The sequence below is a fragment of the Urtica dioica genome, chromosome 7, assembly GCF_054948205.1.
Source record: "Urtica dioica subsp. dioica isolate 48M chromosome 7, U.dioica_male_clone48M_v1_H2, whole genome shotgun sequence".
Taxonomy (NCBI): Eukaryota; Viridiplantae; Streptophyta; class Magnoliopsida; order Rosales; family Urticaceae; genus Urtica; species Urtica dioica.
Genome location: NC_142762.1, coordinates 47621474 through 47645419, shown reverse-complemented (window position 1 = coordinate 47645419; position 23946 = coordinate 47621474). Strand labels below are relative to the sequence as shown.

Sequence of the window (23946 nt, the reverse complement as noted above, 5' to 3'; positions counted from 1 at the left end):
ACACGCATTCTCACATAACTTATTACACGTATAGTCAAATTAACATATTATATTACTTAAATAATCACATAAAATAAAAATAAGGTTAGTTAAACTTATTCATTTAAAAATCCTACATTATAATTTTAGTCGAAAGTCTAAAAATTAAAAAAATAATCTTAATTAAAACAATATGCATGAATCATATTATAGAGGCATAAACAAAAATTGAGTATTTCTTTAATATTTTAATCATTAAGGTATAATTTTAATTGAGAGAATTCATTTAACAATTTCCTACCTTATTTTTCTAAAAACGATAGCAGTCGATAATTGAATATTAATGTTATTTTATCAATTTTAAAATACAAATTTAAATTTAATAAGATAGCGTAGTTTGACTTTTTATAATTAAAGTACGAGGCATTTAAAAATATGAGGCACAGATTGATCATTAACCCAAATATACATTACATTATTGAAATCATTTAACAGAAACACTTTTCGCCATGTGCATGATCAAGACAAAATTACTAAATGGAGAATGAAAGAAATGATTTTGGGCAAATTAAAGTAACACTTTAGAAAGCAAAACAATTTTTTTTAATATTTGTGAAAACTGGGCTTTTTAGCAATCGGCGGAGAGAGAGAGGTCAAATAAGAAGAATATATGAAAGCACTGGGCTCGAGAGTGACAGACAAAAGACACAATTATTGGCTCTCGCCTCATTTTTTCCCTCATCCAATTAATTCCAATCCTTTTCCTCTCTGATTACACTTGACTTGGTTCAGCTATTTGACCACTTGAGCTTATATTTCATTCATTTATCATTCAAATGACGTGTCCTAAATATGCATAATTTCCTTATGAGGTTTTCTCACCATTTGTTATCGAGTCGCGATCGCTCAATAAATTTTCGGATCACCAATAATGTTTTTAGAGTTGTCAATTTCTCAAGTAATTTCTTGATTCATAACATAGCTTTGTTGATAATTCCCCTACCTCTAAAAAAATGATCATTGGTTCAATCCTCATTTGAAATAAAACTGCCTTAAAAGAAAAGAAAAAAAAAAACCCTAATGGCTATATTCAATTTTCAACCCAATCAAAAAATATATTTGTTGGTCAATATTTGAGTTCTAGGACCTTGTAAGAATTATATATAAATTTGACGATGATTACTGTTTTTTTGACAGATTATCGTTTCTTATTTATGTCGTAGCACATTTGCACAAAGTAAAATGAAAAATATTAATTTAATAATAGTAAAAACATTTTTAAAAAAATTGAAATTTGTGCTAACAAAAGAACTAATTAGTTAAAAAAAATTATGTTAAAAGTCCTATGTTTTTTTTGTATTTATCTTAATGAGATGATGTGGATAGTTACATGTAATTTAAAATTTGACGACGATGATTACATGTATATATATATATATATATATATATATATATGTATGTATGTATGCAGGGACGGAGGTAGTTTGACTCCAGCAGACGCTCAAGCCCCCCCTTAATTTTTTTTTATTTATTTATATATTTTTTTTAATTTTTACCCCCTAAATTTATAAATTTGCCTCTCCTAGAAAAAATATTCATTTTAGTCCCTCTTAAATTAGGAGTTTCGCTCGTCCCTGTATGTATGTATATACAAGATAAGCATACATGGGATTGTGCTACATCATTTGACAAAATCAATCGAAGAATAATAAACCAGAAACATTACAATTTTCAGCAATGGAATCGATACAAACAACGGTACATTGTGCTATAATAATTAGCTGCTTATTATTTTGAAGGAAGTATAATTTCAACCAGATCCCAATAAACTCGAATCAATTCAAATTGATAACAACGTTATTGGTGGGCTGTTCTGTTCCCTCATAGACATCTAATTTATACTGCTCTCTACACTATGTGTTATAGTACTACTTACGAAAAAGAAGTTGCTACGTGGAAATATATATTAAACAAATATACTGAAAAAAAACAGTAACGCTATGTGTTCTAATTCTATGTAGCATCGATATAATAGCCGATGTCTATAAAGTTTGTCCCTCGTACTAACAACAATAGCAAACTGAAAGTTTACTATAGCTAAACGGATTAAAAATATATTACTTAAAAAATAAAATTGAAAGAAGTTGACCATAGTTGGACTGGGCAGAGGCTATAGGAGCAGCCCAGAATAAGGGTCAAGCTGGGCTACAAGTACAGTCATGGTCAAAGGATTTAAACCCTTCATTTTTTTTTTGGTATTATTAATTTGTCAAAAACCCTTCAAATGGTATATTAAAGGAATGGTTCTACTGGTAGAAATAGATAAAATTCATATTAATGTAATCTATATCTAAACTACCCTGAAAATGTGTTTTTTTTTTCCATCTTTAATTCACCATATAATTTAAGAATCATAACTATCACATATATATATATATATATATATATATATATATATATATATATATAGCTTTTCGACTTTGAACTGAAATTAAGTTGTGAATATAATTTTTATTTGGAAAAACGTCGTTGTTTCCAAATGCGACAATTTTACTATTTAGCAATCATTATATTTTCAAGCCGTCTAAATTTAAGAGGCGGTCAACTTTGATTTCATCTGTTTGAATGCATGATTTCTTCTTGTAATATAATTCATCATTTAATTAAAACGAACCATCGAATCCCGAAAATCAATCTGTAATGATAAAAATGGTTGAACACAATTGTTTCAAATAGGATGTCACTATCTCCATCTAATATTATTATTTTTAATCATTTTTTTCGGTATTTGACTAATATTATCTCTATCAAACAGAAAGATTTTAATTAAATCGCCACAATATTTAAAAGATGGACAAAAAAATGACAATGCAACACGTAATCATGTCAATAACCCAAAGTGGTTAATCATGAATTTTGATTAAATGCCATTAATTTGATGATATTAGATATGACTGGTCGTATAAACAAAGTAGCAACAAAGAATGTCGCCTTTCCTCGGGCCCCTAATTCAAGCAAATTATAATCATTAAATTGGCATATAATACATGGATATTGATTTTAACACTTAACACTGTTGCACATGGCACACAAATTTAATTTATAAAAACACAAGAGGCGTTGTACGGCGGGACAAAGCGGCCGTAATCCGTACTTCGTAATTATATAATTGAAATACAATAATTAGTGGGCATTTATTTGCGGGGTAATCACGTGACTGTTTGTTAAAATATTATAAGAGGTCTTTTATCCATCAGCGAGACTACGTCACTACGGTTATTGTCCTCTAAGCTAAGGGGTTATTTAAGTTAATAGGAGTTGAAAATAGATAATCACTATATATTTTTTTGGGGGGAATGTAGATAATTTATAAAATTATTAAATTACTTTTTTGAAAAACTAAGAAGATGGTAACTAAATAAGTAAAGAATGTGGACAAACAATAACGCAGTAAGAAAATAAATCAAAATCGGATAAACATTAATTGGTATGAAGAAAAGCTCGTATGAGACGAGCGTTGAGTGATTTTGTTGAAGCTTTTATCGCATTCTCACATATATTGGAAGAAGTGAGCAATAGCCTCGCAAAATACAAAGACGAAAGGACATGCGGTGCACCACAACAAATGCCTCCAACAACTTAAACCACAGCCGTAAATTACCACAAGACTAAAAAGGAAATCATAAAACAATTTATGCAAGGAGAGGAAAGCTTACGAAATTGTATTACAATGTTTTCGAATGAGAACTCATGTCTCATTTCATAGGCTAGTCAAACACGGTTTAAAAAAAAGTAACCATTAGTGCACGTTAATACTCACAAATATTTATTAATTTTTTTAAACTTCTCACAGCATTCATTGCTTGGTTGCAAATGTTTGTAAACATTCAACCTAGAAAATCGTTCATTCTTTAAGGCACGGTTATAAACCACGGCTCATGCCTAATCCATACTTTTTTCACGTGAGATTTTTGTATGTACACATCAACTACAATACATCCATTTTTTCACAATTTTTTATGTTTTTAACACTTTGAACATTAGTTTTTAATTCAATTTTCGATTTGGACAAATTAATTAATAATCGATCTATACCCCTCTCAATGATTATTTAGAATATGCTCTAACATTTTAAATTTGATGAGTAAATCTCAGTCAAACATTTACCACAAATCAACCACGCAATATATATATATATATAACCCTAAAACGTCTAAAGTTCTACAGCTGAACAGCTTCTCCTCTCTCTCTCTGCGAACCCTAAATTTTTTTTCCGCCGCCCCTCTGGGCTTCGGTTGCCGGCGCTGAGCAATCCAGCGGCTCGGCTTAGACCCAGAGGGGAGGACGATACGCTCTCTGCGTGCCTTCGCTCTTTTCGGTGTCTCCCCTTTTCTTTCGGTAGGCGTCGTCCTCGTCTCCGCCGTGGCCTATTCCCTAGCGACCATCTCCTTCTTTCCTTTCCTTCGCGTTGGTCTTTTTCTCTCACGCCGGCCTCCCCGTGTTGACGCAGCTCTCTCCCGCCATTAGATCTGCATCCAGATCCGCCGTCGCCTTGGTTCCTCGGCCGTGGCCACTCATCCGGCAAGATCCTCCGCTCCATCTCCACACCATCCCAACTTCCCACTTTTTACATCATCTTCGCTTACTTGAGGTGCTCCGCGCCGTTGGTTCGAGCCGTCGAATCCTGCCGAGTGAAAGGTTTTTTTTTGGTCTTGGTTACGATTGGTTCATTTGGTGGTGTGTTCAGTTTTTAATTTTTGGTTTGTTATTTTCTTGTTTATATTTGCTTTTTGCACTATTTGTATGTATTTCTGAAGTTGGATCAGCCATCGTTCAGCCATCCGTAGTGGAATTCTTGTTAGACATAGGTTAATGCAGGTTTGAGACTCTCCTTCGAGGTCTTTCGGTCTTGGTTGTTCGGGTTTGCCTATCAATCATAGAGGTTTTTGTCAAAGAGCTGATGTTGTGCTCGATTAGCTGTATGCATTGTTGGTTTTCCATTGTTGGATTCCAAGTCATGTTTAAACCCCACGATCGCTTTCATATGTTCATATCGATGGGTTCGATTCAGTCCGAGATCATGTGTATCTTTGTATTGGGACTTTCAAAGTCTGCATTAGTGATTGTAATCGCTTCTATCTAATGAAATTCTTGTTTATTCAAAAAAAAAAAAAACCACACAATATATATTAAATACTTTTTAATACCAACTCTTCCGACATAATTTACAAGGAGAATTTTTTTTAAGGGAACAAGTTACTTAAACCTATTGCTACTCTGAGATGATAAAAAATTAAATAGGTAAATTTATAATAGAGGTTTGCCTATACAATTTTATTTATTTATTTATTTATCTACCAACCAATTATAGTGGAATTCACTAAATGAGTGAGCCCTACTACTATACTAGTAGTCCTCCAACCAATGGGGGATCAATCCGTTAAAATTTTAATAGTTTTTTATTTATTTATTTTAATTTCTATATACCATACTACTTTTAATCTTCTGCAAAAGTCAATAATTATATTTTACACTATATTGGTTATCATGTGAATACAATACGTGGCCATGAAGCACGTGATTAATCATTTAAAACCTCGGTTTTTGCGACTATATACCTTTCAAAATATAGCAGTCTAATATAATTTTATTTTAATGTAGGATTATTAGTTGCGCATAAGGAGTTGTTCTAGTAACTAATAAGGACGTTTTTGTCAATTAGAGAGTAGAGACTATCCATATTTTTTTTCCATCTAACATCCAAGGCTTGGATCATGCATGTCGTCTTATACGGGAACACGTGATTAAGACGGCAAATTATAAAGATAATAAAATTTGGAATTTTGTGGCGTCATTTCTTTTCGCGGATTCAACTGCGGAAAAAAAAGTCAACATTATGTCGATGGACGGTGTCTATTTATGTTGTTTGTTTAACTTAAGAAATGAAAATTTTCAAGTTTAATTAGTGCTTAATATTATCTTTATTGTCAACCACATTCGATGCACGAAATATATAGTAGACTGTAATCTTCATGGATTACAACTTTAATATTTTTGTCCGTGTCTGTATATAATGTATAAAGTCTAATTAAGCACTCGTGATTAAGCAATAAATATTTTAAAATATGTTTCAAAAATCTTATATGGGATTTGTGTATAAGTTTTTGTGTATATATGGCTATGAACATATTCGCTAGTATTATATGTACGTATTATAATGCTTATAAGATTTTTTGGAAATATTTAAAAATTTCTTCATTTAAGTCAATAAATAAAAAATTATTTATATATACTAGAGTCTAAAAACAAAACAAAGAATTGTGTATTTTTTTTATATCACATTTTCACTAATGAGCAGATATACAAACAATTTTTTGAAACCTAGAGATAGCCATTGAAAAAAAAAAGTGAAATAAGAAAAACCAATAAATAATTTTTAATTAATACGAAAAGAAAGAATATGAGTAAATCTTCGCGTACGAAATAAATAGAACGGAGTAGTGTAGAAGATGACCTTCCAGTCGAGATAGTGGGGTCCAACTGTAATACATTAAGTTCATCCCATCTATTCTATATCTTTCATCCAACTTGTCAACCCTAATGTTCCTATCCAAATCAACAGAATAATTCTGAATAGAACAAAACAAAAAGTTCATGTATCAAATATTGTTCAGATTGGGAAATATCTCTGTACACTTTGTTTTCCAAGGGCCTACGTTACTATGTATACCATTATACTGTAATATTAATCTCATAAAGTTATTGTTTTTATACATTTAGAAAATATACATCTCCATTAAAATAAAGGAAAAAGAAAACAAACAAGCAATGCAAATCTATTGATAACACATATAGTTCTATGATTTTTGAGATTTTGTTGGATATCTATATCTTTGGAAATATATACAATGGGTTGCTAGTGGTTCACGTTCGTGAAGAGTAAATGGAAGTCAAATCAGAAGTACATTACAGTGTTTTTTTTTTCGCACTTATCTGCAGTAATATATACATATATATATACACCGCGAATGAATCAAGCAAGAGAGAGAATTTTACCACAGATTTTAAAATGCCGCGTAAAGAAGTTCCAAAAACCCTAGTTTCTCAGCTCTTGTAGACATGTAATAAATACGAGCAAAAAAATACATATATCTAGGGTTTTTTACTATTCAAGTGCATGGCGATTATTTTTAATTCTTCGCTAATAATAACAGTAATAATGTACAAATTATTAGTCGAGCGTAAATAGATTACCAGAATAAATTTCAATGGAATACGAGGCATAGTTTGACAAGATATATATCTTCCTAGTTCCTCCTACGTAACGCGCACAAATTAAGCCTTGAGAAATTAGCTTTAAAAAAAAAGGTGAGAAGACAAGTTAGATTAGCCGTTGATCTCGAGACGAATTACACGTGGCGGGAGAAAAATGGACTTTGATGTAACCCGTGAGAGTCACACGTGACTCTACCCAAACCTTTTTATGTGCGTATTGGGTTATTGCTAGTTGGACGAAAAGACTAGGTGATAAATAAATAAATAAAACTTAATTACAGGGACCGGTCAAATAAAAAAAAAGGTCTACGCGGGTTTTACGGTTCAAGGACGAATAAGGGAAAAAAGCTGACTGGGTGACACGTGGAATCTTTGTGAGCGTTGGATTGGATTGAAATTGAAATTTGAAACTGGAAGAGAAGTACTGTTGAAGCCCAAACAGAGCCAGTGATAGATTTTCTCTTTGTTCCCTCACTCACTCACTCACTCACACACATAAACACACGCTCTCTCTCTCTCTCTCTAACGACACAACACACGCGAATTAGGACAGCAAAAACCCAGTTGCATTATGTGAAAGCGATATCGAGAGGAGAGAGAAAGTTGGCGTGGGTTATCTTAAATGAGGGTCGTGTAAGTAACAGAGGAGAGAGAGAGAGAGAGAGTGCAATTACCATGGCGGCGTTGCAGGGCTCTAATTCCGTGCCATTATTGCTTCCAAGTCCAACAACGAAACAGAATTGAAAAACCCAACCAAAAAGAACCTCTCCCTTTTTTATTTCCTTCTATAATTTCTTTTTTCTTTCCAAAAAAACAATTAATTGTTTGAGAGAGAGAGAGAGAGAGAGAAATTTGGTCTCATAAAAAAGCTGCAAAGCAGCAACAACGAGATCGAAAAGAGTCAGAAGAGAGGCCCAGAATCAGAATCTCAAAAGCTGGTCATAAACATAAAACCCCTCTCCCATAAACATAAAACAACCACAACACCAACAAAATCAAACAGTGCTAATAGTAATACTATACTACTATATATATATATATACACACATACATAGCTCTTCCTCAGAATATACTATATATATATATATAAAAACTTTGCTCCTCCTTCTACAGTCGCTGAGTGACTCGCGAAAACCCGGAGATCTCGATTCCCTGTTGTCTGATCTGATCATGATCTCTACTCTCTCTTTTTCCTTTAATTACTAATCAAATAACAGTGTCGTCTCTACTGTGATATGGATTTTGTGTCTGCCGACGAACCAAAATTCGGATCATCATGGCTGGGTTGTTTTGCCTAGGCAATCGAGATCAGCCACAAGCAAGCAAGCAAGAGAACGAAGACCACCACCGCAACAGAAGCCTCTTCCTCTACAGATCCGCCGACGAAATCGCCAACGCCACGACGACCACCACGACGACGACGACTCATAACAAAGGCTTCGAGATATGGCCTCAGCAGTATCACCACCACCAGAACCACCACGGCTTCACAAACTACATGTCGTTCGGCGGCGCCGGCTCTAGCAGCGCCGACGACACCACCGCCACTCCCACTCCTCCGGCGAGAGCCACCGCCGCCGTGCGAAACTACAGCTTCAACATAAACGACGTCGTGGACGAGCACCACCACCAGAATTCCCCGGCGGCGATCAACCTAGGGTTTATGATGCGGCCGGGGAACCTCGGCGTCGGAATCGGAGGCTCTTCGGCGTCGGGATCGGCGAGCGGGATGAACTGTCAGGACTGTGGAAACCAGGTATAGGGTGGCATAATCGTAATTAGTGACATTCAAAACTCGAGATCAATTCTAATTTAGGGTTTTATATCTAAAACACAGGCGAAGAAGGACTGCTCTCACATGAGGTGTAGGACTTGTTGCAAGAGCCGAGGGTTTCAGTGCACCACGCACGTGAAGAGCACGTGGGTTCCGGCGGCCAAACGCCGCGAGAGGCAGCAACAGCTGGCATCTCTGCAACAGCTCCAACAACAGCACCAGCAAGATCCGACGCCACATCATCACCACCACTATCTCACCAAGCGTCACAGAGACTCTTCCTCTTCCAATCCCACCACTCGTAATTTGCCTGTAACCACCACTACTGGTAAATCATATATAATCATGTTTTCTTTTTTTTATTATTTTTGGATTCATTTAATTTTTTTTTGTTTTGTTTTGTTTGTCTAGGGTTAGAGTTGGGAGGGGTGTTTCCAGCGGAAGTCAACTCTCCGGCGGTGTTTCGATGCGTGAGAGTCAGCGCGATGGACGACGAGGATGAGCATTTCGCGTATCAGACGGCTGTGAATATCGGGGGACACACTTTCAAGGGGATTCTGTACGATCAAGGGCCCGATGGTCATTTCACGCACAGCGGAGGTGGCGGGGAGGGATCGAGCTCTCACGGACGCGGAGATGACGTGGCACCGACGAATACGACGACTCAGCAGTTCAATCTGATAACTTCGGGCACCTCAGCAGCAACGACAAACCAATCGGTGTCGTTTTTGGACGCTTCTCTTGTTTACCCAACTCCGATGAACGCCTTCATGGCCGGTACGCAATTCTTCCCACCACCAAGGTAGTAACAAGAAAAAAAAAAAAAAAAGGTTCTAATTCTTAGAGTTAACTGAGAGAGCTTTGGGGTTCTTTGTTCTGATCTCTATATCTTATATGGTTCTCTATGGACTCAAGTAGTTGGAGATCAGACCTAGGATTTGTAGTTGTACGTACTAGAGATTGATCATAGGACGTAACCGAGAAGAGAAGAGAGTATTGTTATAATTATTATTATAATTCTTGTTGTTATTATTGTTATTATTATCAATTATCATTGTTATAATATGACAATTCGGATAATATATATGCTTCGCGTTTTCTTATTGGTTTATTTTATTTTATGATGGTCGTGAATGATGACTGGTCATGCTATTATTTATTTATGTGAATTGGTGCCGGTTTTTCTCGCAATGTGTTGTTTGTGATTGATGATTGAGTGGTCATTTGGGCATATATATATATATATATATATATATATATATATTTGTATGTGTGTGTATATATACATGTGTGTGTTTTCTTAACCGGGTGTGATATTGAATGCGCTTTCTGGTTGGTTCTGAACTCGAAGCTGCTTTTTTCCTGTTTATCCGATTGCTTGCCGGTTGAGTTTATGTGATGAATATTGAATAGGTTTCGTGTTCGGTTACCCAAAGATATATTATATACCAATATATATTTTTGTCCTTTTCTTTTATTATTTACCTTTTAGCCTCTAACAATTCATTTTGGGCATGAAGAAAAAAAAAATGGAGTATTATTATTAGTATATGGGAAGTCCACTAGTAGTCTTTACGAAGGTTCTTCCTTGTTCATGTAACATAAATGGCAATCGGCCAAGTTAGGTAGGTTTATCAGCCAGCCAATTGTTTTTGATACGATGATATTATTATTATTATTAATAACATCATCTATCAGCCCGAAAATTGGAAACATTGAAGAACCCTCGGTCTCGGTCTTTCCCTTTATGATTATCACACCCAATTATGTTCACGTAAATGCAAACACTTATTACAAGTATGTTAATATATTCGTGCCAACTACTTATCTGCAAAACAATAAAATTTTAGCATTTTAATTGACATGCATGGATGTGACTCATCGTATGTATTTATATATTTTATATGAATTTTATCATTTGTGTAATATTACATATGTATATTTGTGATATGTAAATATACGAAGTACATAAGATAACGCTTTCACAGACTTGTTGCTAGATTTGGTATATGTGAAAGATCACAAGTATCAGTAGAAACTTCCTTTGTTTCGCAACTTCTTCTGACCCCTTGACATGTGCAATCTTTTCTCGTTTTAGTTCTCTTGATAAAAATTTAATTTTTTTTTTTTTTTTTTTGTATTGCATATATATGTTATTTTGGCGTCATTTGGAATACGGAAATTTGTGTAGAGAATAATAATTTACATGCATGTGTACATTACATATCAATTAGAAGTTCACAGGATGAGATTCTTGTCTGTACAGTATTGGTATACTTGAATATGTTAAGGAACACAATATTATAATATGTCAATTAACCCTTCGATCCCGTGAACTGCAGTCGATAAACATTTGTAAGAATTTGTGATACTCATTAATTGGTATAGTTGGTATAAATCGTTATGATATACGGTAAAAAGCTATAAATAAATACAGTGTCATAAAACTGAAGAAACTATTACTTTGACTATAATTCTTTTTTATCTTCTATAGAATATTTTAGATGCACCTGATCACAATGCTCTGATTTTAGCTATTATATTAATTCGATCAAGTAGTTTTATATAAGGTTACAAGTCTAATTTGTACTCTTATTTTCATAGTATTTTGTAAAATATTGAATTTTATTTTATTCACAACTGATTTTATCAATAAAAGTCATGTCACAACTAGTACTACGATGGACATATCAAAAGTGATCCCAAAATCATGCCGAATCTAAAAGGACTAGATTAGATAAGCTATATCATGATGAGTGAATATACGAGAAATATGTCTATGAGTCACCTAACTATAATATCTATTGTGTCGCCAAAAAACAAAAAAACAAAAACAAAAAGTATGACACTCTATCACTTCAAATTATTTGCTCATTTCGTATCTTAGTTTGTTTGAAAGGATTATGTATTCAAGCGCTACATATACACAATACTCTAAAGAATTGATCAAATTTTGAGTATAGTTTTTATTTTCCTTAAAGTTAGGATCTGAGTATCTACAAGTATTTCATTGATTATCGTAGTTATCTTAGGTATGTCTTATCATGTTGTATCTTCACGCTCACGTCTATATATATAGTCAATACATATGCTATAAGTTTTACTATTTAGCACCTCTTATCTTTAATGTTGTTACTTTCCGCGCTTTAGATGTGGCTTTATAGTAGCAGATTGTAATAATATATCATGTGCGCTAAGAGCTAGTAAAATTTTGAATGGTTAATTTTGACCTCTAAGTTTCTTGAAAACATAAAATTTTATTTGCATAAATTCTATATAACTTATATGCATGGTTTGATGTGGTGTTATGGTCAATGGTCCGAATTACACCTAGTTAAGCTCGTTCTTTTTTGGACGTTCTAGAAATATAACCAAAAATAAATTTTAATTTTTTGTTTTAGCCCATGTTTATCAAACTTTAGAAATATAGTCATTCCTAAAGCCAAACGGATTGATAAACAAAAAAAAAAAATCTGATTTGTCATTATCTATTAACAAATTCGTCATTTTTTCTTTCATATTTTTTTCTTACATTTTTTTTTTCATAAAAACTTCAAATAACCATATCTATCTCATATGAACTCGAAATTGAGTGATTCCAAATCCTACGGATTCGTGACGCTGAGATCTTCAAAAATAGATCAACTGTATTAGATGAAAAATCTTGTTTAATGCCATATATGTAGAAAAATCATGTTACTGCCTTAGACATGGAAATAACTGAAAATTTTCGGAAATCATCTGGAAATAAATGGAAACGTAAAGATGATGCATTAAACATGATTTTTCATCAAACACAATTGGTCTATTTTTGAAGATCTCGGCGCCACGAGATCTGTAGGATTTGGAATCACTCAATTTCGAGTTCGTATGAGATATATATGAATTTTTAAAGTTTTGATGCAAAAAAAATGTTTGAAAAAAAGTAAGAGATAGAAAGTGACGAATTAAAAAACAAGAAAGAGAGAGAGAAAATTATGAATCTAGGAAAAAAAAAACGTTATATTTATTTAAGGACAAATATGGAATTTTAACTCATTACATCTAGTGTCACTTAATATAATTGGTTATTTTTCTAAAACTCTCCAAACGTGGGCTAAATCTCAAACTTTAAGTTTAAAGTGGCTTAATTAGTTAAAAAATTCTTCTTTTTTAAAGATATGTAAAGTGATTTTTCTTTTCGTATTTTAGTCCGTGTTTAATATACACATAAATCAATGTTTGTATATACTTGTATATTATCAGGCGTTTCAGTGACTTAATTTACAAAAATAATTACTTCTTTCATTATACAAAATCAAGATTAATAACCGTCAAAACATATTTTTTTTATAATTATTCAGGTGATATCCGATCATTGTAAAGCCTCTATTTTTCTTGTTATTAAACAATTAATATATTGCATGGTTTCAGTAACCGTATAGATGTAGGTACTAATCCTTATACCCAGCTGGCTAAGCTATCTTTTTTTGTTTGTTATATATGTGTGTGTGTATATATATATATACATATCATATAACTTCAAATAATGAATTGATCATCACGTTCAATAAGTAAACTTACACTCTTTTCCAGCAAAAAAAAAAAGAGAGTAAACTTAGACGTGTACTAAGTATAAATGCTGTTTAATTATCACGTTTGTTACACAGTCATTAGAGCTCATAAAGAATCAAAAAGCAAATTGGTCTTCAATAGTTATAGTACATACACAAATACTTGATTACAAGGAAATGCCTGGTTAAAACAAAACAGAACAGTCTGACAAACAATCGTATGAGTAGTGAACAGCCAGTCCGTACAAAACTCAATAAACTCAACTAGCTACCCAACAATATATTTGAATCCTAGTATGTATCTTACAAGTAAAATATATATTTATTATTGATGGTTAAACATGAATTTAGAACCGGCAGTTTCTGAGCTTAGTAAATCTCTTTTGAGCTATATATATAGCCTTCCCTTATTGCCTGTCCAAAACGTGATATAAAGTTGTTAGGAACAATTTATGTTGTAGAGTGGTCCGGAAAACGGTTCATTTATGTATATAATGTTACGCGCAAAAAGGCTGCAGATTTGCGTGTATACGTTTAATTTGCCCATATAATGTATACGTGCAATTATTTTGTTTCAAACTTTGAGGCCAATAATCACAATGTGTAATTAAAAGCCTTCTTGTCTTGTCTTTTAATGGACACGAAACTCAAGTTATATTTACTAAGCAGGATTTGTTAAGGAGCAACTAAAAAGAAATATATTGGAGTAGATGTTTTGTGGTACAAGAATTGAGTGGGAGATCATTGTATATATAATATTTTAATGATAGATTTGAGAGATTGTAAGAGTAGTTGTGTTTATTCTTGTCAAGCGTCTCTGAAAGGTAACATAGTATATAGTCATCATGCGTACTTTGTGAACTGAAGTAGAGTAGCAACTATATATACGTAGCAAATGTAGGGATTTTTTTTTAAATTTTTATCTCTCAGAAAAAAAAAAGCTATAGCAAATAGCAATTGTAGATTTATTGCCTGCCTAGGCAACCGTGACACCTACCGCATTGTGTCTAAATTTTAAAGTGCTTCTGGTAATTCCTCAAAAAAAAAAAAAAAAGTGCTTCTGTTAATGTCTAGACAGAAAGACATGACATTTCCTTTTAATTTGTTAACTTTTTAATAAATTAGGAGAGAAGAAGACAATACTTTTTTTTTTTTTTTTTTGTAAGAAACAGATGGGTGTGTGATATATGGATATGAACAGAAATATGGGTGCATATGGGTATGGGTGTTTATAAACTAGTCTTTGAATAAAATATTATTGGTTTTGTAGAATTATAATTCTTCTAATGAATATATACAATAAAATTCAACACGCAACAACTAAAAATGTATTCCAAATATTTAATACCTTGTTTATAATTTACAAAAATATCAATTAAATAAAGTCTTACTCTATAAAGTCCAAAATTGTCTAACTACTTTATTTAGTATTTTATAAGGTCCAAATATAATTAAAACTGTTTATTGATAAATAACAAGTTATTAGTTTGAAAATATGTTTTTAGTATGTAAGGTGTCATTTCACAAAAATAAATTTATTACAAAAAAAAAATACTACTAAATCAGAAATTCAAGATCATTTTTTTCCCAAAATTAGTTAGTCACCAAAAAAGTGACTTGAATAATAGTTTATGCATTAACTATTTGTGTTAAAAAAATAGTCTATAATATATATATATATATATATATATATATATATATTATATATATATATATATTATATATATATATATATTATATATATATAGGGCGCGGACCCACGTTGAAGGCCCAAGAGGCCTGGCCCCCCCTCCAAAAAAAAAATTCAGGCTAAATTTTTTTTTTTTTTTTTTTTTTTTTCCGGCCAAAATTCAGTTTTGGCCCCCCCGCCGCCCGAGTCTGGATCCGCCCCTGTATATATGTATATATATATATATATATATATATATATATATATATATATCAAAATTAAAACACATTCTCAATACGAGGGATTCTTTTAGGAAAAAAAAACACTATTAATTCACATCTTTAAGGTCGCGGCCTCCCACTAGTGAGGGAGACTCCAGATTTCGGCATTGATACATCGGAATGGTATTGGAGTTGGACATAAGAAATCATTTGGTGTCTGTCACAAGCAATTGTTTCTTAACTGGAATAGGTGAAGTAGTGCAAATCAAGTAGCTAATTATTCGTGCTATATGAAGAGATTCGTAATCTATCGTTCTTGTCGTGAATGTGTTTGTGATTGACTTCTCATATAATATTTTTAGAAATTGGATGTGTTGTGTATTGGATGATAGTTCGGTGTAGTTATAAATCCTCTTTAGAATTTATCTTAAATCATAAAATTTTGCCTAATAATACCACCTACGCTTTACGCTTTAACTGCTAATATATGTATGTAATATTAATAAATAGTGTCATTTCTAAATAAATAAAAAAGTGCACGTATGAAAATTATTTTTAAGTTTACAATTTATTATATAGCCTTGAAACTGGCTATAACTACACTTAATATATCGAGATAATTTAACTATATGTAGAAAAGGTATATATTCGTATGACTGTAATAAAAAGTGAATTAAAAATGGAGAAGCTAACCTAATATATTAGGTCTGTTCATATTACTTATAGTGTGGAATTCCAGTGGGAACTCCCGGTTGTGACGTGAAAGAAGGGCTTAATTTGGCAGCCTATAGTTCATGAGTTTGTGCTTCCAATAAGATGAAAAAAGCCAAATCATGCGGTAGAAAAGTAAAGTAAGGGAAATGAAACTACTAAGATTATTTTCCTACAAAATTTATGAATGTACTATATATACTATTATCATATATATGAAATATAGGGCTCTAGGGTTGTGGAGTTTCTCTTTTTAATTACTAGGCCACTACGCATGCGACTCAGTACTGTTCACCTCTCTTTCTTAAATAAATGAATAAAATATATTTAAAAAAAGGCCACATACATATATGTGGTCCGACTCCGACCCAACCAAACCACCGGTTATTTTACCACACACATAGATATACATTTATCTCTATGCATAATATAGCTTTGATTGTTACAGCTATTTTTTGCTTCTAGACTTTTCAATCCTTGTGACTTCCAAAAAAGACATTTTAACATCTTATCCATATTTCTGCATGCTTTATTCTTATTCGTTTTAATTTTATATGATTGCCAGTAAGAAGATATTAGGTGGTATGAATATATATAAGTATAATACAAATGAGTAATGATTCATATTAACTTCTGTATGAATACACTGAATAGTCAAGCCCTGCCTGATCTTTTTACTCAAGAGTACAATAAGACAAAAAAATGCATTTGATTAAATCAATACAAGCTATCTTTTTAAGGCTGATTTGTTCTTATCTACCAAACATAGACAAAAGTTAGATAACATTTCAGTTGCATGTTTCTTGATTTTGAGACATTTTGATTAGATTACTCGCTTTTTCAAAATTTTCCCGAACTTTAACACGTTACATGCTTCATAGGCTTCATTTAAACTCTCCACAATTGAAGTATTTGGAACATTTTTTCATATTAAACAAAGTGTCTATTCTATTCTATTCTATTCAGAAACTATTTAACCTAGCTAGTTCGTAGCTTGATTTGGGGACATGCAAATCATTTAGATTAATATGTTTGTTTCTCGCCAATCATTAAGGTCTTTCACTTGATCGCCATACTAAAGGATTAATTTTTAATAACCTTTGCTAATTACTCATGCAACACGTGAAAGAGTTGTTCTACTTCTATCGATTTGCGAATCATTTCTAGTTTTGAAGTCAGAGTTTGACTCTAAACCTTTAGAGGAAATAATCTTAATGATCGCCTCAATTTGTTTAAAGATGTAGCACGAGCGTTACAGTAAGTTATTGGACTGTTGCAATATGGACTTTTTCTTTTTTGCTATATATTATTATTTTAATTAGCAGGAAAATAAAATGGTGAACGTCTTTTTTCAGATGGTGGGTTTTGTGTCGTTTATGAAATTTTGATCAAGGTCTTAGTAGTAGGTACCTTTCGTATTTTTAATATTGAGAAAGTCTGTACCAACTATTTTGGGCAAGATCAATATATATTCCTCTATCTCGAACCATTTGTTTTATTTCTTTTGATATATTCTCCTTGTCGTTCCAGAAGCGTACCAAAATCACTTTCAAATAGTGTATCTAGTGTTGAGTTCCTATAAACGATAGGTCGTTGGGAATGAACAAAATTAATGTTGATCTTTTTAGGCACATATCATCTACCTATAATCCGGGAGAAGGAATAAAAATAACAGAAGCACAGAAATTTAATATTATAATACAAATAATAAATTTATTTGTCACATTTTGATTTATTTGGATTTAGTGATTAAAATAACTACAAAATGAAGTTATATTTTACATATTAACATAAACATTCTATGATTTAGATGTTCATCCCAAATTATCAAGTTAAACATCTTCGAATTAGTGTAAAAAAATTAAATGGCTATGATCTAGTCCGAATCAAAGTTTCAATATTAGAAACTGGATCGCACCAAAACTATTGTAGATGTAACCGAAATAATGGGTAAAAAATTTTAGGCATTGACCGGATTTTTTTTTTCCACTGTTTTTTCCTCAGTCTCTATGCGCACCTACGAATATTACATTGCTGTAAAATAAAGACACCGTTTGACATAGTTTTGCTTTTAAAAATAAATAATTTTAAAATTTTCTTTTGAAAAAAAAAACTGTTTTTTTTTTTAAATTACGAAAATCTTACTTTTAATTTTTACTAAAAATTATTTTACCAAACACTTTTAAAACGATTGTGATTTTAGAAAAAGCCTAAAAACAAGCTTAATAAACCAAACACAGTCAAAATAGTTTTTATGTTAAAATGTCCCTCCAGCTCTTGGGCTATGTATATTTGGAATTGTGTTAATCTTGAACGAGTCTAATATGAAAATGTCCGTTGGCAGATTGGATCTAAATAAATAAATATTATTTAAAGTAGATATACAAAATATAATTCCGTTGCCGGGACTTGAACCCGGGTCTTTCGGGTGAGAGCCGAATATCCTGACCAACTAGACTACAACGGATTTTGTATCATTTAAACTACATAAATATAATTAAACATTAACTTATTTTAATTCATTTTTTTTTACTATTGCAAGACAAGATGGATTTTATTTAGTTCAAATTTTTTCCTAGATTTAATTAATTGAATTTCAATTGGTTTTGGGAAACATTTGCGTTGTTTTTATTTTTTATTTTTTTGCACCTACTTTGCAAAATTTATATTTAACGAAGAAAATAAAGAACAATTCTTAGACTTCAAGCCAAAAAAAAAAAAAAACAGACAAACAAACTTAACAAGGGCAAATTTAACTTTCATAAGCCTTTTTTTTTTTACAACAAAGCATTAGAAGAAGCCACTAGCAGATTATTATTATTCTACATGTCTCCCAGGGGAGAAACGACAGTATTGTTTTCAATAGAAATAGTACCATCTTAAACACAAGTTCAGCTAAAACGAGAAGAGAAGCATCATTATTTACATATATAATCCCAACCCACCAGAAATCCATTTACTGGCAAATGTTACTACTAAATTATTGAGTACCCATTTCTGACATGCCAAAAGAACTAGTTTTTGGCGTCGGAATTTATAGCAGCGACGACAGAGGAGACCATAGAGTCAACCCCGCAAACATTGTGGCCGCGGCAGATCTTGTAATACCCATCCTGACCCCATTTCTCACCCCAAGAGTTCTTGATGATCCAGAACGGCTTTTCCTTGAGCCGGACCGGAGCGAACTCGGCCGCCCCGTAGCCCACCAGAAGCACACCGTGGTCCAAATGCCTCCCACAGATATACGGGCACGACACTCCTCCTATGTACGTCTGCATGAATACCGCGTTGATACCAACTGCACAGTCGCAAAAAAAAAAGAAAAAAAAACACACGAGGAACGCGAAATCCACAATTCAGTATTGCATTTTCCACAATTGAAACGAGACCATAGAGCTGTGAATCTTGTCGCTTACTTGAGAGAGGACCGTGCTTGACGAGATTTGCGGCGACCTGGTCTTCGTCGATGGACACGACGGTGAAGTTTTTGACGGAGGCGGCGATCTTGGTCTTGTCGAACTTGCAGGTACCGTGGTCCCTACCTGTGTAAGGGTAGTCCTCCTCTCGCTGAAGCCCACCGGCCTTGAGAGTGTACTCGTACGCAGTTGTCATCAGACCGCCATTGCAGCCCGAGTCGCAGGACCTCTTGTCCTCTGGGTCGCACTGGAACAGGTTTCAACTCCAAGTATGAGTCCATTTGAACATCAGATAAGAAAATTTATGACTGCTCAACTATTTATCCGATCTCTTTTTGTATTCTGAGTCGCTCGTTTATCTTTTAGTATGATAAAAGTAATCAATTCTAAGGGTTTACTGAAATGAACAAATCAACGTTTCAGCGTCGAAGTTGAAGTCGAACTACTGAATCAACAAGTTAGGGTCAAAGTTTCAAGATCTTGCCTGGTTTAAACAAACAATTCAGAAGTTACAACATTGTCAAATATATCATATCGTGTTTTCTATATTCATTTACAAGGAAATAATTCGGAAGTTAAAACATACTCATGACATGATTACTAAAATTTTAAATAAATTGCCTAGCAGTCCTCCAGACATGTCCATAGCGCGCAACCGCACATATTTGCACGGACCATCATCTTCGACCGGTAAACACAGCCAAAAATTTAAATATGAACACACAATTTTACTTTTGTTTCGTAATTTCACCTTCTAAAAAGGTGTTTAAACTGATATTTTCTGTCTCGAGCTTACTTACTGATACAAATCACAAAATTGTTTCCTAAATGTGTCAGATTAGTAATCTATATTTAGAGATAGTAGATTGAAATAATTCAAAATCTTCATCTAAGCACACACAGAATCACATATATTCACAAAACACAAAAGAGCAAATAACAAAAAAAAAAACCAGTATATACCAGATGGTCACAGTCCACGAGCTGTTGCTCGCTGAGGCTCACAAGCTTGCCAGTCGCAAGGAAATTAGCTCCTTCCAACGCCCCTGTAGTGCTAAACGACCAACATGATCCGCACGAACCCTAATTTCTCATCCAAACAAACCAAACACATCAAAATCACTTTTCGATAACTAAATCAAACTCAAATACACATGTACAAACACACGCACAGAAACATACGGTATCAATCTTCTCATACCTGATTCTTCACCGGCGTGACTGCGCCGTGATCGCGCCAGTCGAAATCCTCAGGAAGGTCGTTCGTCGGGAGGATCGGAGCCTTCTGAGCGTCGGCGGGGAGTCGGAGGCGGCGATTCAGGCCGAGATACTTCCGGCGGAATTCGGCGGGAGTGATATCGGAGAACTGCGTGACGCCATGGACGGCGTCGGGATCGAGCTTCTGGTGGCGCTTCGCACGGCGGAGATTGGCCTTGAAAACCTGGAACCTGAAATCGTGTTCCTCCGCCGTCGCGTAGGTCTTCGAAAACCTCGCCTTGAAGCTCGAGAAGTGGTGCTCCGCGCTCAGAAGAGGATCGTCGCCGTCCGACGCCGAGACCACTTGCCGGATTAGAAGGTCGTTGTCCACCAACACCGCCGCGTTTTCCGCCGGAGACTCGGTGGACGCGACCGCAGAGTATAAGAAAATTGAGAGAGTGAGGAGGGAGAAGAGAGTGAAACGTTCCATTTTTTTGTTTTTGTTTTTTCTTCAGAGAGAGTCGCTGATTGTGGAGCGATATGGATTGGAAGACTTATTGGGAAACTTCGCAGCTCCGTAAAGGGTGCCACGTGTGGTTATATAAGTGGCTATCGTTTCTGGTAGACTTGATATTGAAAGCGAATTAAATAGAAGATAGATATTTGGGCCAGTTCAATGATTTATTTATTATTTTCCAAGGTACAGGGAAGGCCACGCAAAACGAGTCCATGGCTCACCCTCCTTATCCACAAGAAATTGAGGAGGACTTGGCCCAAAAAAAAAAACAAGAAATTGAGGACATTGTTGTAATTTCGAAAGAAAAAATTATATTACGAGATATAATAATAAGTGATTGTTCCGAGCCTAGTTATTTGAGTTTTTTTTTATGAATTATTTTAAATTAATTTGAATTGATATACTTTCTTTCTTTAAATAAGTAACATTTTTAAAAAGGTTTTTTTTTGTTTTGTTGTGTGTGCAAAGTTATCGAAAAGTAGGATTCCAATACGATTTATAAATTGGGGCGCATATAAATTCTAGCGGAAGTAGTAGTTAACGCATATTTATAAAAAGCTCATTATTTTTCTTGGTATCCATAAATCCAACGAGAGGTTAGTTATTCTTTGTTGACCTTTTTATTTATTTTTTACATAGATAGGTGTTGAAATTTGAAAGAGACTTGCATTCTTTGTTTTGAAGTTACATACGTCATAGATAATTACATTGATATTACTTCAAGTACTTGAATGCTTCTTAATATATATATCGTTGCAATCGAGCATATTCTTTTTTGTTGGTTAATTTTATTCATAAAACTTTATTTGATTATTGCTTGCAGATCATAGTATAAACGAAGATGATGATTTCGGGTGTGGAAATCTTATGGTATATTATATCGGCTTTTTGTGCTTTCGTGGGCTTAGCTTTTATCACTTTGGCCATGAAGTACATCGTAGAAACGAGAGGATATCACCTAGACAAAACAGATGCGTTATATTCCTATGCCTTTTTTCTACAAGTTCTCTGATACACTTTTTTAAATATCTAATAATGAAGCTGTTAATTATGGCTATCGGCTCTTTAATTTTCTTATTTATATATAAATATCCCCGTTTTTATTGAGATGTTTGATATTATTGACAAATACGTATATGGTGTGTGTGGTGGTGTGGGCATGAAAGGTATACCAACTTTCAATTAATGATATATAACTCCATCAATCTCTATCAAGTATAAATACATATCAATTATATTTGTTTGTGTGCCGTTTACGTAATTTATATGATTTGTTTTCCAAGTTTTTAGTCAATGGTCATTCTACTAGCTTAGAGCCTTGAATTTGGAAAAGTTATTTAGAAAATATCACAGATACGAAGTAAGATTGATTAGGGCGAAACAAGTTTTTATATCCACAAAATAATTACGTGCTCCTATATATATATATATATATATATATATATATATATATATATATATATATAAGTGGTAATTACTCGAACCACCTCATTCAAAAACTTTTTTCGATAATATTTCGCTTATTTTTATTGTGAAAATAGTTCATTATTATAATTTTATCTTGATGTTTTCAATTTTATCAGCATTTACTAATTATTGTTCAAAGTTTTATTTAAGTTATCATTAGCAATTTACAGTTTCATTAATAATATCGGAAAAAATTATTTTAAAATAAAAATAAATGGCGTGCGTCATAAAATTTGAGAACAATAATATTCGTAAGTGTTTGTTTGCAATAATGTTGGAGTCATAAGTATAATGTTATAAGCAGATTTAATTCATGTTGGAATGTGAAGCCCAATGTGTATCTTGGGGGCCCAAGCCTGGTTAGAAGGTAATTTGGGTTAGTTGCTTAATCCAAACTGACGAGTATCGAGAAAAAAGAGTTGATATATCATAATAGTGGGGAGGAAGATGAAATTGTTATAAAACGAAATTGAGGTCCATAAAATTATTCCTCTGTGGTGAAAAAAGAAAAAAAGAGTTGATATATTGTAGAGAGAAGGAAGATTAGTATAATTAATGAAGATTAGGCTAATCTTTCAAAGGAGCATAGGAAATTGCCTAGTTAACATAGATTTTGTTTTTTTATTATTGAAAACAATAATATTCGTAAGTGTTTGTTTGCTAATAGTTGCGAAGTTTGAGATTCCTTTCTGAATTTTATCCATTAAATGCCGTGTGTGAACGGTTGTTTGTTTTAATTTAAAAACTAATTAGATTTTATTGGTTTTTATTATATTTTAATATTTTTTTAATTGAAATGAAATGAAGGATATTTTAGTCATCTGCAATGGAGTTCAGTCCTTACTGGCTATCTATTTAAAAGCTTTAAAATTATGACTATTTTGCAAATAATCAAACTTAATCAGACGAATGTTAATTGTCTCATCTATACTTAATAAAGAAAAAACTATATCAATTAGTCAAATAGCTAATCTTTCATTAAAAATATAACTAAATTATTTAAATAATTAAAGATATAGTCCAACATAAACATATGATTATGTCTTCATTATATGATGAATGTGACATGTCTTGATTTTAGCTATTTTCTTAATTTTTTTTAAATATTTTGACTACAATTTTAATGTAACGGGTTTGAATGATACTCTCTCCTTAATAAACTCAATG

General features: G+C 32.9%; 2 protein-coding genes and 1 non-coding gene across 3 annotated transcripts; 1 reads left to right on the top strand and 2 right to left on the bottom strand.

Annotated features, from left to right (window-relative positions):
• The first annotated feature begins 7798 nt into the window (after positions 1 to 7798).
• SRS5 (SHI-related sequence 5) lies at positions 7799 to 10170 on the top strand. Its single transcript, XM_089618615.1, has 3 exons — positions 7799 to 9010; positions 9092 to 9356; positions 9440 to 10170. Exons 1-3 carry the CDS (start codon positions 8531 to 8533, stop codon positions 9832 to 9834), a joined length of 1140 nt encoding a protein of 379 aa, XP_089474741.1. The 5' UTR covers positions 7799 to 8530; the 3' UTR covers positions 9835 to 10170.
• An 8406-nt stretch (positions 10171 to 18576) lies between these two features.
• TRNAE-CUC (transfer RNA glutamic acid (anticodon CUC)) lies at positions 18577 to 18649 on the bottom strand. Its single transcript has one exon. It is a non-coding gene; the product is annotated as a tRNA-Glu (tRNA).
• A 272-nt stretch (positions 18650 to 18921) lies between these two features.
• LOC149392387 (cysteine protease RD19A-like) lies at positions 18922 to 21346 on the bottom strand. The gene is made up of 4 exons (XM_089618943.1): positions 20800 to 21346; positions 20562 to 20681; positions 19599 to 19845; positions 18922 to 19480 (listed from the first exon to the last, which is right to left on the bottom strand). The coding sequence occupies exons 1-4, from the start codon at positions 21283 to 21285 to the stop codon at positions 19197 to 19199; spliced, it is 1137 nt and encodes a 378-aa protein (XP_089475069.1). The 5' UTR covers positions 21286 to 21346; the 3' UTR covers positions 18922 to 19196.
• Between the last annotated feature and the right edge of the window lie 2600 nt (positions 21347 to 23946).